This window comes from Natrix helvetica, assembly GCF_964273705.1.
Source record: "Natrix helvetica genome assembly, chromosome: 2".
NCBI classification, from domain to species: Eukaryota; Metazoa; Chordata; class Lepidosauria; order Squamata; family Natricidae; genus Natrix; species Natrix helvetica.
The window spans coordinates 77,681,838-77,694,805 of NC_138552.1; the positions used below are offsets into that span (position 1 = coordinate 77,681,838).

Sequence of the window (12,968 nt, forward strand, 5' to 3'; positions counted from 1 at the left end):
GCCACAGTCCGGCAAAGGGTGGCGCGGGGCGAGTCAGGGCGCCTCCCCAGACGTTGCGCCCGGTGCGGCCGGCCCCCCCTGCACCCCCCACGCTACGCCACTGTGAAGGCATTAGGTCTTCCACAACCCAGAAAATTGCTTCAAGATATTGCTGTCCTTTCAAATGGTGGTTGCTTTGCTAGTGAACTCAGGCTGTGTCTGGTCATTTTTTAAACAGAGTATTTATTTTGGCCATTGGTCAGAAATGCAAAAACACAACTATAAATAACCAACACCTCATTTTTTTTTTAGCAATTTCAAGAAATTGACAAGCCCTGTCCGGTGGTATCTGGTGAAATAAAAAAAAACGAGGGACTCCGACAAGCAGAAGTGTGAGAAAAGACAACCAGGTTGCGTAACACTGACATTTTTATTAGAATTCATTTGTAACAAATGGAGCTTGTGTCAGCAAAGAACTGATTTCCATACAGACTTTCTTTCGCCACTAATGTAACGAAGTAAGAAAATAAAAAGCACGCCTTTCATTCTGTAAAACATTTACGCGTACTACTGATTAGAGGTAATTGTATTTTTTTTTAACAAGCCATTTTACAAGGTGTTTTTTTTTTTGTTTTAATTTTTCAGTCTAGGCATCCAAAACAAGAGCAGAGAACACAACTTGTATTATTTTTGTAAAGACACTCCAAGCCTGAATGGCAACGCCACATAACAAGATGGATGACGGGATCCTCAGCCCTCTTATGATAGTCTTTTGGAGTATCAGGGCTCTTAAAAATTAAAAGATTAAAACCAGAAGAGGGGGGGGAATAAAAAAGGGGGAAAATCTGTTTTTCATTGTTGCCCCTGCAAACTTTCCCCCTCTTTTATCATGTTTTTGTGTTATTTACATACACACAAGTGGATTTTCATAATCGTTTTTCTTACAGATGGGTTCAAGTAATAATACTATTGGGTGTAGAATCAATAGGGCAGTGCATAGTACAAAGATATAGAAAGTGCAGATCACCCTCCGTTGCCCATCCATCCTCACCAGCGGCTAACCATGCAAACCATGTTTTTTTTTAAAAAAGAGAGCTAAAATAAAAGTTCCGTACAAATAATTCTTATATAGTTTGTGTATTTCTCCATCATTAACTAATTACAAAATTATACATAACTACACATACATAGGTAAATAATAGCACCGTACTGATTATGCTGAGGAAACAAATGCCGACTATGGTGAATGACGATTCACGAGACCGACTCGTTGAAAAAAGAAAAGAAAAAGGAAATGAGAGAAGAAGAAAAATCACCACACCGCAAAGAAACCCAAATGGAATGCACATCAATGATTTGGATAGAAATCTCTTTAGAAGCAACTCCTGAATAGTCGCTTGGAGAGGACTGGCCATTTATTTGGCGGCTTTTCGGTGTCATGCGCGCCCTTTCTACTAATTTAGCTTATGATCTTCCTTAAAGAGCAAATGATTGTTGGAGAAAGGCTGGCCCTGATATGTAATGAGCTACCTTAAAAGGCATGTCTGCACAAGATGTCCACAGATAGAGCTGGGGCACAATTGGAGTCCTCCTAGACCAGGGGTGTTAAACTTGCGGCATCACATTTTCATCACCTGACATATTGTGACTTTTTCCCCCTTCACTAAACTGGAGGTGGGCATAGCCGGTGCATGGCGCATCCGGCCCATGGGCTGTGAGTTTGACACTCCTGTCCTAGACACATGGCCTCTACAGGGATGGTGGAAGGCAACTTTGCACAGATTCATCTTGTGCGCCAATTGCACCCTGTCCTGGACCAGGAGATCTTGATCTTGCTCACGTATGATTGCTTCCTAAGCCCCCACATCCTTCTGCCACACCTTGCTGACAGCTATACCCATCTTTACTAACTCCTTTGCGTCCCAGTTTCTGCAAGACCCAACTGATTCACATCATATGGTCCTTCTGTTTGGGGGGAAATTCTATTGCTTTTGGACCTTGCAGAGTTGTGCTTGAATTTAAGCCAATTCACCCAAAGCGTTTGTGCAGCCGTGCCTCTCCAGCATCGTTGGACGGCATGTCAATCTGTCGAGCCATCCTTTTGACTGAAAGTGTGAGTTCCATATATAGTCCGGCCCCCTTTTTATTTTTGACAGAAACAAATCAAAAAGAAACATGCAGTGCACACATTCATGTTGGATTCTGATGTAGAATTAAAGAATCTCACTCTGAGGTAGCCTTCTATAATGCTTATTTAAAAACTATTATACATATGTATGTGGATTTTTTTTTTGTTTTTTGCGCTTTTTAATTGATTTTCTTAAAATATATATATATATAAAAGTGCTCAAATAGAATGCTTTCTAGTGTTTGGTCTTTTAATATATTTATTTCTGGTAATGGTGGAAAACATGGAAAAATAAATGCTAATGTAGGTTCTATTCCTGGTTGCTTTTATATATGGAAACACATCTAAGAACATTTCTTTGTGATCTATATTTTGATCAAAATGGCGCCAGGTTGACCTAGTCCAATATAAGAAACAATGGCTTCTGTTCAACTGGCACAATCCATTTATTCAGTTGTCATTAGACAATACCACCGTAAGTCCTTTGTCCAGTCCAGCTGATCTCAGAGCCCTCCTAGCTTGAGTTAAAAGAACATGTTGTGGCCTCCAGTGAAATTCATGTACATGAGTGGGGATCCAAACCTAGACAAATTGCCATTCCTAAAGTATTAGGAGTATTTTATTATATTTTTAGAATAGCAGCATGTCTCTAAAACAGAACAAAATAAAATTATAGTTATGAATGCCAGCTGGGGGCATTTTTGAAATAGTTTGCCTGTGCCTACAGGGTGCCTGACTACCCTCTGGTATGGATGGAAAAAAAAATATCAATAGTGAAAACTTGGAATGAATATTGTTAAGAAAAACTTCACGTGCTGAAAAGAGACTGTGTTAATTGGGGAAAAAATGTTGATGAGAAATCACAGAGATCCTGTTGGAGCAAACATAGACAAAAGAAATCGAAGCAATGCTATCAAAATAGGCATCAAATATAAGGCACTCTAAATGCAAAAATTAAAACTGAAAAACAGCATTTCTAACTGGTGCTGTCTGCCAGAAAATATTCTGGCCTACAGAGCAATGTGTGTTTGGCTTTGCCCATTATATGCCGTCATTCCAAAAACCGTATTCTATACTGCAGACAATTTTATAAGTGGATACATTTTAAAAACCCTTGACAACTATTATAGCATTTTTCTTCCATTAGGGATATGCACTGACTTCCTTCGTATGCCTACTTCCTATACTTATTATGGATGCTATTGCACTAAAATTTTCGCAATATGAAATCTCACTGAGAGCTATAACATGATAATGCAATGCAATCCCTAAGCAGGTTTATTTAGAAGTAAGTCCCACTGAGTTAATGGGCCTTCTCTTCTAGTAACGGTGGATCAAACCTTAATGTGCATGGGTGATGAATGATATGTGTGCACATGATTTCTACCCATTAGATTTGGGTAAGGTTGAATTTCAAGTATCACTGATGTGCATTCCTCATTTCCCCATGGAAATTGAAAAGAAAGCAAAACAAAAAGATAAAAGAAACACAAATCTCTCAAAAGCAAACCTCGAAATGCAGAGATGTGTAGAAATATTGTATGGTCTGAATGTATCAATTTGGATTTCCCCCCTACTACTTCAACAAATCCAAGTCATGGAAGAACTGATACATGTATATTTATATTTATATATTTATATTTATGTGCATTTCTTTCTGTCTATCTACGTATTATTGTTGTAGATGGATAGAGAGAGAATGAGAGAGATATACATATATTTATAATAGAAAGAGAAACGTGTGAGAGTTAGTAGCAGCTTTATACTTGCGCTTCCCTGTTGATTCCAAAAGAAATAAAAACAAAATCTCCCATATGTCAATTAACTGATTTATATTTCATTGGAAAAAAAAATCAAACGTAAAAGCAAGATCTAAATGAGAATGTAGTCCTGGAGATAAATATAGGGCTGCACAAAAATGTGCAAATTGTCAAAATTATTTAACATTTCTACAGCAAGATATTACAGGTAACAGTTCTACAGCATAAAAAAACTACAATTCAGAAACCAACAAAAAAATCGAACAGGTATGCACTTTTTGTTTGAATTTACTTCATCGAATGATAAACCTTTGTCGTTTTTTTAAAAAAGGAAAAAAAAAGTTTACACAGTTAAAAATGAAGCACAGGTCAGCAGTATCTTTACAATACTAGAAAACTAAATCAAGGACTTTCTTTTCAAACATTTGCCCTTTGCCCTCCCAACCCCAAAGGTTACTGATGAGCAATATGGCAGGAAGGGGGGGATGTTGGAACCAAGAGGTGGTTTTGTTCTGGAGGAGCCGGGACGGGCCTCCTGACGAACATCTGGCGCTGAATTGCAGAAACCTAACGTTGGCATCGTTCATTATCATGCGGTCCTGAACGAGATGATCGTCCTTGGAAGGAATGTCCTCTTCCTTTTCATCCAAATTCAATCAAAACGGAATCTTGGGATCTCTGTAAACTGAAATCCTTCCGGTGCCTCAACCCAATCAAGTTTCTTTAATTGTGTTTCTGGTTAAGTTTACTGATGACTGAATTGTTGGTTCACCCGGCAGTTTATTTTGTTTCCTGTTAATATTTCCCACTAATTGGTCTTTAATTTAAAGTTAAGTACTTCTCAAGCACACTGTATGGCTCAGAAGAGGCTCTCTGGATCTTAAAGGGCCTGTAGTTAACAATCCAGAATGGGTCAGCGTTTTTCCATTTGTTTTTACGTTGCATAGTGATCAAAGCTGCCCAGATATTCTAGTGCAGCTCGATAGCAGAACTGATACTGATCCTTGGGAAAGAGAGAGGAAAAGAGAGAGAGAGACAGAAAATTGGATTGAAATAAATATATTTGCTCAGCAAAGATACATTGACAATTTTCTAATCCTGATTAAGAGAACACTTTCTGTGTTTACACAAGCTCTGTGTAAACTTATACCTTTTCTGATTTATAGGGGATCAAGATGATTTTGGCTTAAAAGCTGATCAGAGTGGCTGTTTCTGTGTAAACAAAAATCCTTGACACAGAATTTGTATCTCCCTAATAGGATACATGTAAATGTGATGTATGTGCTTAACATTCACCTTTGTGGTAGCCACTAAAGAGCTGCATCTGAATTATGGAATTACAGAGTGGAAAGGGAGATTGGACATCTAATGCACAGCCTTTCGGTTGGTACAGTAGAACTTCTGGTCACGATCGTAATTCATTCCATAACTTTGGTTGCAACCTGATTTGGTTTGTGACCCGAAGCTAACTTTGGAATTTTGATGCTTACAACAAACAAACAAAACAAAACAAAAAATGGCACGGAAGGGGAAATCGGGCACAGGAAAAAAAAAAGTGAATTTTTTGGTCGGAACCCAATTTGGTCATGATCAGAAGCGTTCGTGACCAGAGGTTCTACTGTACCAGCTTGTATGGGTAGAATGTCACAAGTAGAATGTCCAACTGGTGCCTTAAGTCACCCCTCCAGCAAGTGATCCATTGTTTCTTTAGGTAGACTAGCTCAAAGCCAGGCCCTCCAGCACTTTTGGATATAATCTTAATTGGAGAAAACACAAAAAGCTGCAGTGGGAAGACTACTTCAGAACATCCTGCCCTATGCACCTTGTTTTATCCTTGTGCTCTTGAAAGAAAATATCATGCTAGATTGACTAATTGCTTTCAGCGATCAGACAACCCTAACCCTAAGCGCTGATACATTTCTCTCTCCCTCCCTCTCTCTCCCCCTCTCTCATCTATCTATTTATCTAATTAATCATCCATCCATCCATCCATCCATCTATCCATCCATCCATCCATCCATCCATCCATCCATCCATCCATCCATCCATCCATCCATCCATCTATCTATCTATCTATCTATCTATCTATCTATCTATTATCTGTCTGTCTGTCTGTCTATCTATTATCTGTCTGTCTGTCTGTCTGTCAGTCTATATCTATCTATCTATCTATCTATCTATCTATCTATCTATCATCTATCTATCTATCTATCTATCTATCTATCTATCTAGTCTCTCTCACATTAAGCAATTATTTAATGAAGACCTCAGTACTAACTAGCTCATGACTACTGTACAAAAATTACTTTTGATGTAATCAGTAGTATTTTTTTCTTAATATATTTAATCTTGTATGAAGAAGTCTAATAATTTTATGCTTGTAACAGTGATTTCCTTAACTGTAATTAATATTGACAGAATATTTTTTCTTTAGATTTAAAATTCTAAATTATCCAACCAATAGAATCTCAATAACTTTAATTAATACTGTATAAATATCTTTGTCCTGAAACAACAGAAGGCATTAAGAGATATAACAAGATAATAAAGAGGGAAACATTCCTGTCCCTTAGCATTGTGGTACTTCTTCATTTTACTTATTGTTAGATCTACAGCCTCCTTCCATCTCTTGCCCTAAGCCACCCCTTTCTCTGCAGCAACAGATTTTTACTGAATCCAAAGCAAAGTAAGGGAGCTTTTGGCTGCTTTGGTTAAAACAATGTGTGAGTTAAGAGAAAGGGATTCTATGGTGAGTCTAGAAGGGCAAGGATTGGGGAGGGGGGGGCTTGTTTTAAAACCCAGAACATTTATGCTCTCACTTGAAATAAAAAATGCAGCCGTTTGTCACTTTGTCTCTCCTTTGGGGAGAACAGAACATCCCAAATAACCAGGAATTCGGACAATGCAGGGATTTCCACACGTGGGGCTTTTTAAATGCAAGTAAACCCATTCCTTGCAGATATTTGGCCTCAAGATGGGAGGTTCAGAAAAATTACACCAACCCTCAACCCTCAATCATATTTATTTATTTAATTTATATAATGACTTTATTATTTTTACAAACAACTCAAAGCAGTAAACATATTTAATATGCCTTCCTCCTCCTAATTTTCCCAAAACAACAAGCCTGTGAGGTAAGTTTGGCTGAGAGAGCATGACTGGTCACCCAGCTGACTTTCATGGCTAAGGAAGGATTACCATGCTCTCCTGCTTTCTAGACTGGTATCTTAACCACTAGTCCCTGGGAAATTGCAGTGGACAACTGGGTGATAGTGAGACCACCTCCAGTTGCTACCCTTTTAGTTACCCAATCAATCAAGTAAATAAAGAAGTGCTACTATTCATTTCTTCTGATCCTGTCTTATATTTCAACGGAAGTCTTTGTTGCTTAAAGCATCCTTCAATGAAAGAATGAAAACAGTCTATTTGTAGGCTTCTATATTGGCTTACATTACAAAATATAAATAACAAATAGCAAATTAAGATATATATTTTATCATTACTATATTCATATATATATATCTGTGTGTGTATGTGTGTGTGTGTGTGTGTGTTGTATTTGTGCTAATAAATAAATAAAGGGAGACTAGTATAGATCTATTTCAAGCTATTTAGCTCTCATCAGCTAGCCATACCCTTACTGGGATTTGAACCTGGGCTGTATTACATATTAGGCAGGAGTCTTAGCCACTAAGCCACAGGCTCTCCTCCTTATCAGCTGAGCCAGGGAAATAGGTAATACATACATACATACATACATACATACATACATACATACATACATATGTGTATGTATGTAGAAAACTGTTTTTCTCACCTCTGTTTGTACCATGGCTGGCCGCTGCGTCCTTAACATTTTGACAGTCTGGAAAATATCTACAACACCTTCATATCTCATTCGTTCCAACACAATGCTTAGGGTTATGAACACTCCAGTTCTTCCAACACCCGCACTAGAAAGAAAGAAAGGAAAGGAGGAAGGAAGGAAGGAAGAAAAAAAGAAAGGAAGGAAAAGAAAGAGAAAGAAAGAGAGAGAGAAGAAGAAAGAAAAACAAAAAAGCAAAATTTAGTTGAATGCTTAATTGTAAATGGAATATAGCTTATGTATACAAGATCCATATATAAACTGAACATGTAAATCACATTCTTGCATGGTGACTATTTTCTGCTAAGCCAAATAGTAATTGTAACTGAAATTCTGAATATGATTTGAAGACTTTCAGTTTTTGAGTAGGAGTAGATACTAGAAAAACTAGGAGACCTTTATCAACAGAGATAATTGAACATCATTTTTTAAAGCGTACACCTGCAAATACAGCTGATAGCAGAAGAACTATATTTAGTTAAAAGATGACACACAGATTGTGCTTTGAAAGTGTTTTGAGAAAGCATTTTTTTCTACTACCCATTAGCATTATTGGAAGTTGGGTAGCTCTTCCAAATTATTGTATCAGGCTCCTGGCCTAACTGTATGAAAACATGGCTAATAATGCAAAATATTAATTAACTGAAAACACATGTTATAATCTGATGGGGTAAAATCTTGAAATGTTCAGATTAAAATAATGATTTCAAGTTATTACTGTTTATCTTAAATGGAAAGAAAATGAAAGCAGGATTTTGCCATGTTTGCTTCAAACCAGTCCATGTCTATAGCTAAAATAAAATGAAGAACAAATGTTACAATTACTCTTTCCTCTTTTTTCTTACAAGAAATCTATTAAGGCCAGAGGGAATGTTGATCTTTTGGGAGGGAAATAGAATTAGAATTAATACAGTGCAGGAGGCTGAAGCCTTCATTAAAAAACATTTCTCTCTCCCAGAGGACGAACATAGGGAAGGTAGTGAAAAGGGTAGCAAGGTACAAGATATGAAGGAGGGGGGGCTGTGGCTCCACCTGGGGACAGGGAGGAAGGAGCAATATCGAAAAGGCTCAGGTCACAAAGATAAAAGTACTTGAAATATTTGTAATTGTTGATATACTAGAAAGTGACAAAGGAAAAATGATTGAACACATGATTGATACAATGCGGAATAAGATTCTGTTTTCTGCTTATCTTTTATACGTTTTTTTTAATATTGTAAAAATTGTGAGATTTGGAGGGATTTCTACCACTAGCGTGGGAGCTGCCAAAATTTTCTATGTACCCCTTTACCTTTTCCCATAAATGTTTAAAAACCAATAAAATTCTTTTTTTAAAAAAGAAATCTACTAAGGGATTATATAAACAGTTGTACTGTAGATACATTTTTTGAACTGTACAAATAAATGAGGGAAGCAAACACTTTTGCTGTAAGAGATTTTCAGCTAATGATTTCCTTAATCTCTCTCTCTGATTATATGCCATGAATTATCAGTATGCATTTCCTTTTAGTGATCTACTCTTTCTGAAGGATAATCTGTCTCCAACCAATCCTTCGGATTTTGCAATAGTGTACCCATTGATGCTTGATTCCAATTGAGTCCATCCAGTTTTTTTCTCTTTCCTGCCATTTTCCCTGGATACATATACACAGACACTCACATATAACTGTATGAAGAAATGTGAGTGCAAATTGAACAAATATCCATCCTAGAAAGGAACAGTACATACATACCAGTCCATGTGTGTATGTCCCATGTTCACGTAAGTGAAATAAAAAATGGGGACTCTATGGTGCACTTTATAATTCGGGACATTGGTAATACAACTTGCCATTATGAGAGTCATTATATGACTGAGTTTATGTCTTCAAGTTTTAACTAAATAGGATCAGTACTTATTTTTTACTCTGTCAAAAGATGATTTTATAGAGCTAATCCTTTAATCATAGTATCTGGTTCATAAGTCTGCCTTACGTTTTGGAAGGATACAAAAATGAATTTTCTTCCTACTATTCACATCTAATACGTACTAGCTTTCTATGTATTCCCCCCATTGACTCAATACTTTAGACTATTAGCTTTTCTTTCCATGTACAGAAATCATAGATATGAAGACATATCACATCACCTGACTCAACATTTTTGAACAAATTATGGGGACAGGCATTCTTTCTATGGATTCAGAACTGCTGTACACATTTTGTAAATACCCAGAGAAAGATTATTTATTCTTTATTCCTGAGCATTTCTATGGCTGTTTCTGTCCATTTCTATACAGCTGATAATATTTTATCTTCTACTTTTGTTCCTGTCTAGTCTTTCACAAAGACTGAATATTAGAGTTCTATAGTCCCATAAGGAAGAAGCAAGCTGCAGAATTGCCAGAAGAGGAAAATTGAGGTTACATTGTATAAATCTTGCAATTCTTTCCATTAGGCTGCACACATTTTTACTGAACATATGATTATCAAATTAAAACATTAGTTTTTGCAATCCATAAAGCAAATTGATTAAATAAGCACAAAAGATTACGATTATGATAATCTTTATTACAGTCACTAAGCAGTTCGTAAGCAAAAGATGTTCTTGAGTATTCTGCAGGATTGTATTTAAAAAATGTTTCCCATCTTGTTACGTTTATATTCAAGAAAATAATGAAATATTATTTTTTTAAGCTTAGGTAATGGCAAAGGTTCCCCTTGCACATATCGGATAGTCATTCTCGACTCTAGGGGCCGGTGCTCATCTCTGTTTCAAAGCCGAAGAGCCAGCGCTGTCTGAAGACGTCTCCATGGTCATGTGGCCGCATGACTAAAGGCACAGAATGCTGTTACCTTCCCACCAAAGGTGGTTCCTATTTTTCTACTTGTATTTTTACATGCTTTTGAACTGCTAGGTTGGCAGAAGCTGGAACAAGTAACAGGAGCTCACTCCATTACACAGTGTTAGGGATTCGAACCACCAAACTGCCGACCATTGTGATCGACAAGCTCAGCGTCTTAGCCACTGAGCCACCACATCCCTTTTCTAAGCTTACTAGAGGAAATAATTGTCAGCTACTATAACCTTTTGCTTCACACAGGTTTTTGCAGGAATATTAGCAGCATCATTACTGACAGATGACTTGTCTTGATTCCAGTTAAATTCCAGTAGAATAAAATCTTTTCTTCTTCTTCTGAGACTGCTAGATCTACTGCATGGGTCTACTATGCTGTTTATTGTCATATTTCTGTAGATGGGGAATGGAAACTGTCAGATAATGGCGTGAGTAAGGTCACACTGTCAGCTCGATGCTGACATGACATTTGAACCACCTCGCATTTGCTTCCCCGTGCCTATATTTCTGCCTCAGCATGCTATTACCATCATTAAACATCTTGTCATTTTAATCAGACAAACAATATTTAGCACCTGTGTTTCTTTCTCTTACCTACAGTGAACCGAAATTGGCCCATCTTGTCCAAACTGCTCTTTTGTTTTATGAACTTGGCCAATGAAGTCTATAAACCCTTCTCCCGATTTTGGCACTCCTTGTTCAGGCCAGTCAGTAAACTGGAATTGCCTCACTGTTCGGGACTGGCCATCCTTGGAATGAAAAGCAGACATATCAGATGGACACTACAGCAGAAGATGAGATGTTTAACATTCTTATTTAGATTTTGTGATCGTATATTGACAAGGAAAGTGACCTGTGATAAAATGAAGAGAGCTTTCCTGCAAATCTAACTGCAGTCATGATGTAGTTTTACCTTTTGCTCCTTTTTTGCCATTAACAGAACCACAATGACACAAGAATGCAATATCGTTAACCACAGTGATGCTCAAATTATTCTCTGCCCTGGAGAGGATATTTTGGACATTTAAATCCTGGAAAAGCAGAATCTGCAGACAGGAAAACAAGCCTGGAGAAAACTTGATTTTCAAGCAATACAACACACAAAAGCATCTTTGTCTATTGGTCACTATTATGTCCGCCTTGTTGTCCCTTTTCAATGTGTTCCTCTGTTGGCCTAGCCAAGCCACTCAAATGTTTATGGACAGGATTCTTTTCTAATTTGTTTTCATGTTAATTCTTTCGTTCTTCCTAACATCTATTTGTCTATCAAAGCAGCATGAAAATGATAGTGAAGCCAGCCAGTATTAAAGAATATTCTTATTCAAGCAATTGCTGAAATTGCAATTCTGGATTCACCTGTAAACTGGTGAAGAAACTTCTTTGCAGACAGACCACAGAAACAAAGTGATCTAATGTAATTCAAGCTAGCCTTGTAAAATTGACATTGTTATTGGCACATCTGCTTACATATATCTACTAGTAACAATTTCAGGCATTTTGATATCACGGAAAATATAAAAGAATACCAACTTCTGTCTTCCAGCAGACAGAAGCCTTAGTAAAAGGCTTCTTGGAAGCAGTTCAAATTTGCCACAAGTGAGTGGTTCTTTATAGCCTAGTCTTTTGATTAGTATTGTAAATCATGAGTACAGTTCATAATAGTGGCCTTTGTGACATGGACACCTGCCTAAGTAGGGCTGTCTTTACATGTCTCACTTTCTAACCATCCACAGGGCCGCTATCATTTTTGATCTCCATAAAATCAATTAAGTGACCCAGCAATGTGAACGAGATCTTATCAAAATGAAGACATCAAGTCCTTTCTAATTTGTAGCATTGCCCTGGAAAAAGTAATGGCTATAGTAATTGGCAGCAAGAGAACAGATTATGTATCAAAGGATTTGATCAACCTGCCTCAACTGCTGTGCTGACTTGTCTTCGTATATTGTCAGCCCATCGAAACTGACATTTAATAGAAATGACACAAATTGAACTATTGCTATTAACCTTCATGCCTTCTGGATACCTTCTACATTCTGAATGCATCCACTTTCTAGCCATGGTAGGAGAATCTGCAGATGCCGTGTCTCTGTGCCTGCAAGCTATAATTGAGGCACGGTGCACAAGAGGAGGACCGGAAAACTATTGCTAGATGCCAATTGCTTAAAATGGCACTTTCTGCAGAATGAAACCAATGAAGAATCTCAGTGATGAGCGGGGATTCTTATAAAGCAGATTGGAAGCTGGAGGCAAGGGGAAAAGAAAGCACATTCTCCTACCAAAGCATTCAGTTGATTGCCTTGACACGGAGGTGAATAAAACTTGCCTCAAATAGAAAAGCAACACAAAAATGATAACTTGCACTTCGTGTCATTATTATTCAAATTCTGCAGTACGTTA

The 12,968-nt window shown here is 37.4% G+C and overlaps 1 protein-coding gene across 5 annotated transcripts in view; it reads right to left on the reverse strand.

Annotated features, from left to right (window-relative positions):
- Positions 1 to 395: 395 nt before the first annotated feature.
- Positions 396 to 12,968, reverse strand: part of PTPRD (protein tyrosine phosphatase receptor type D) — a 1,361,199-nt gene continuing 1,348,626 nt past the window's right edge. For all 5 annotated transcript variants that reach the window (XM_081945773.1, XM_081945775.1, XM_081945774.1 and 2 more), the window contains 3 exons: positions 11,163 to 11,317; positions 7,685 to 7,820; positions 396 to 4,870 (listed from right to left, as the gene is read on the reverse strand). In XM_081945773.1, the coding sequence (XP_081801899.1) occupies positions 4,802 to 4,870; positions 7,685 to 7,820; positions 11,163 to 11,317 (360 nt within the window). In that variant the 3' untranslated portion in view covers positions 396 to 4,801. The remainder of the gene's footprint in view (positions 4,871 to 7,684; positions 7,821 to 11,162; positions 11,318 to 12,968) is intronic.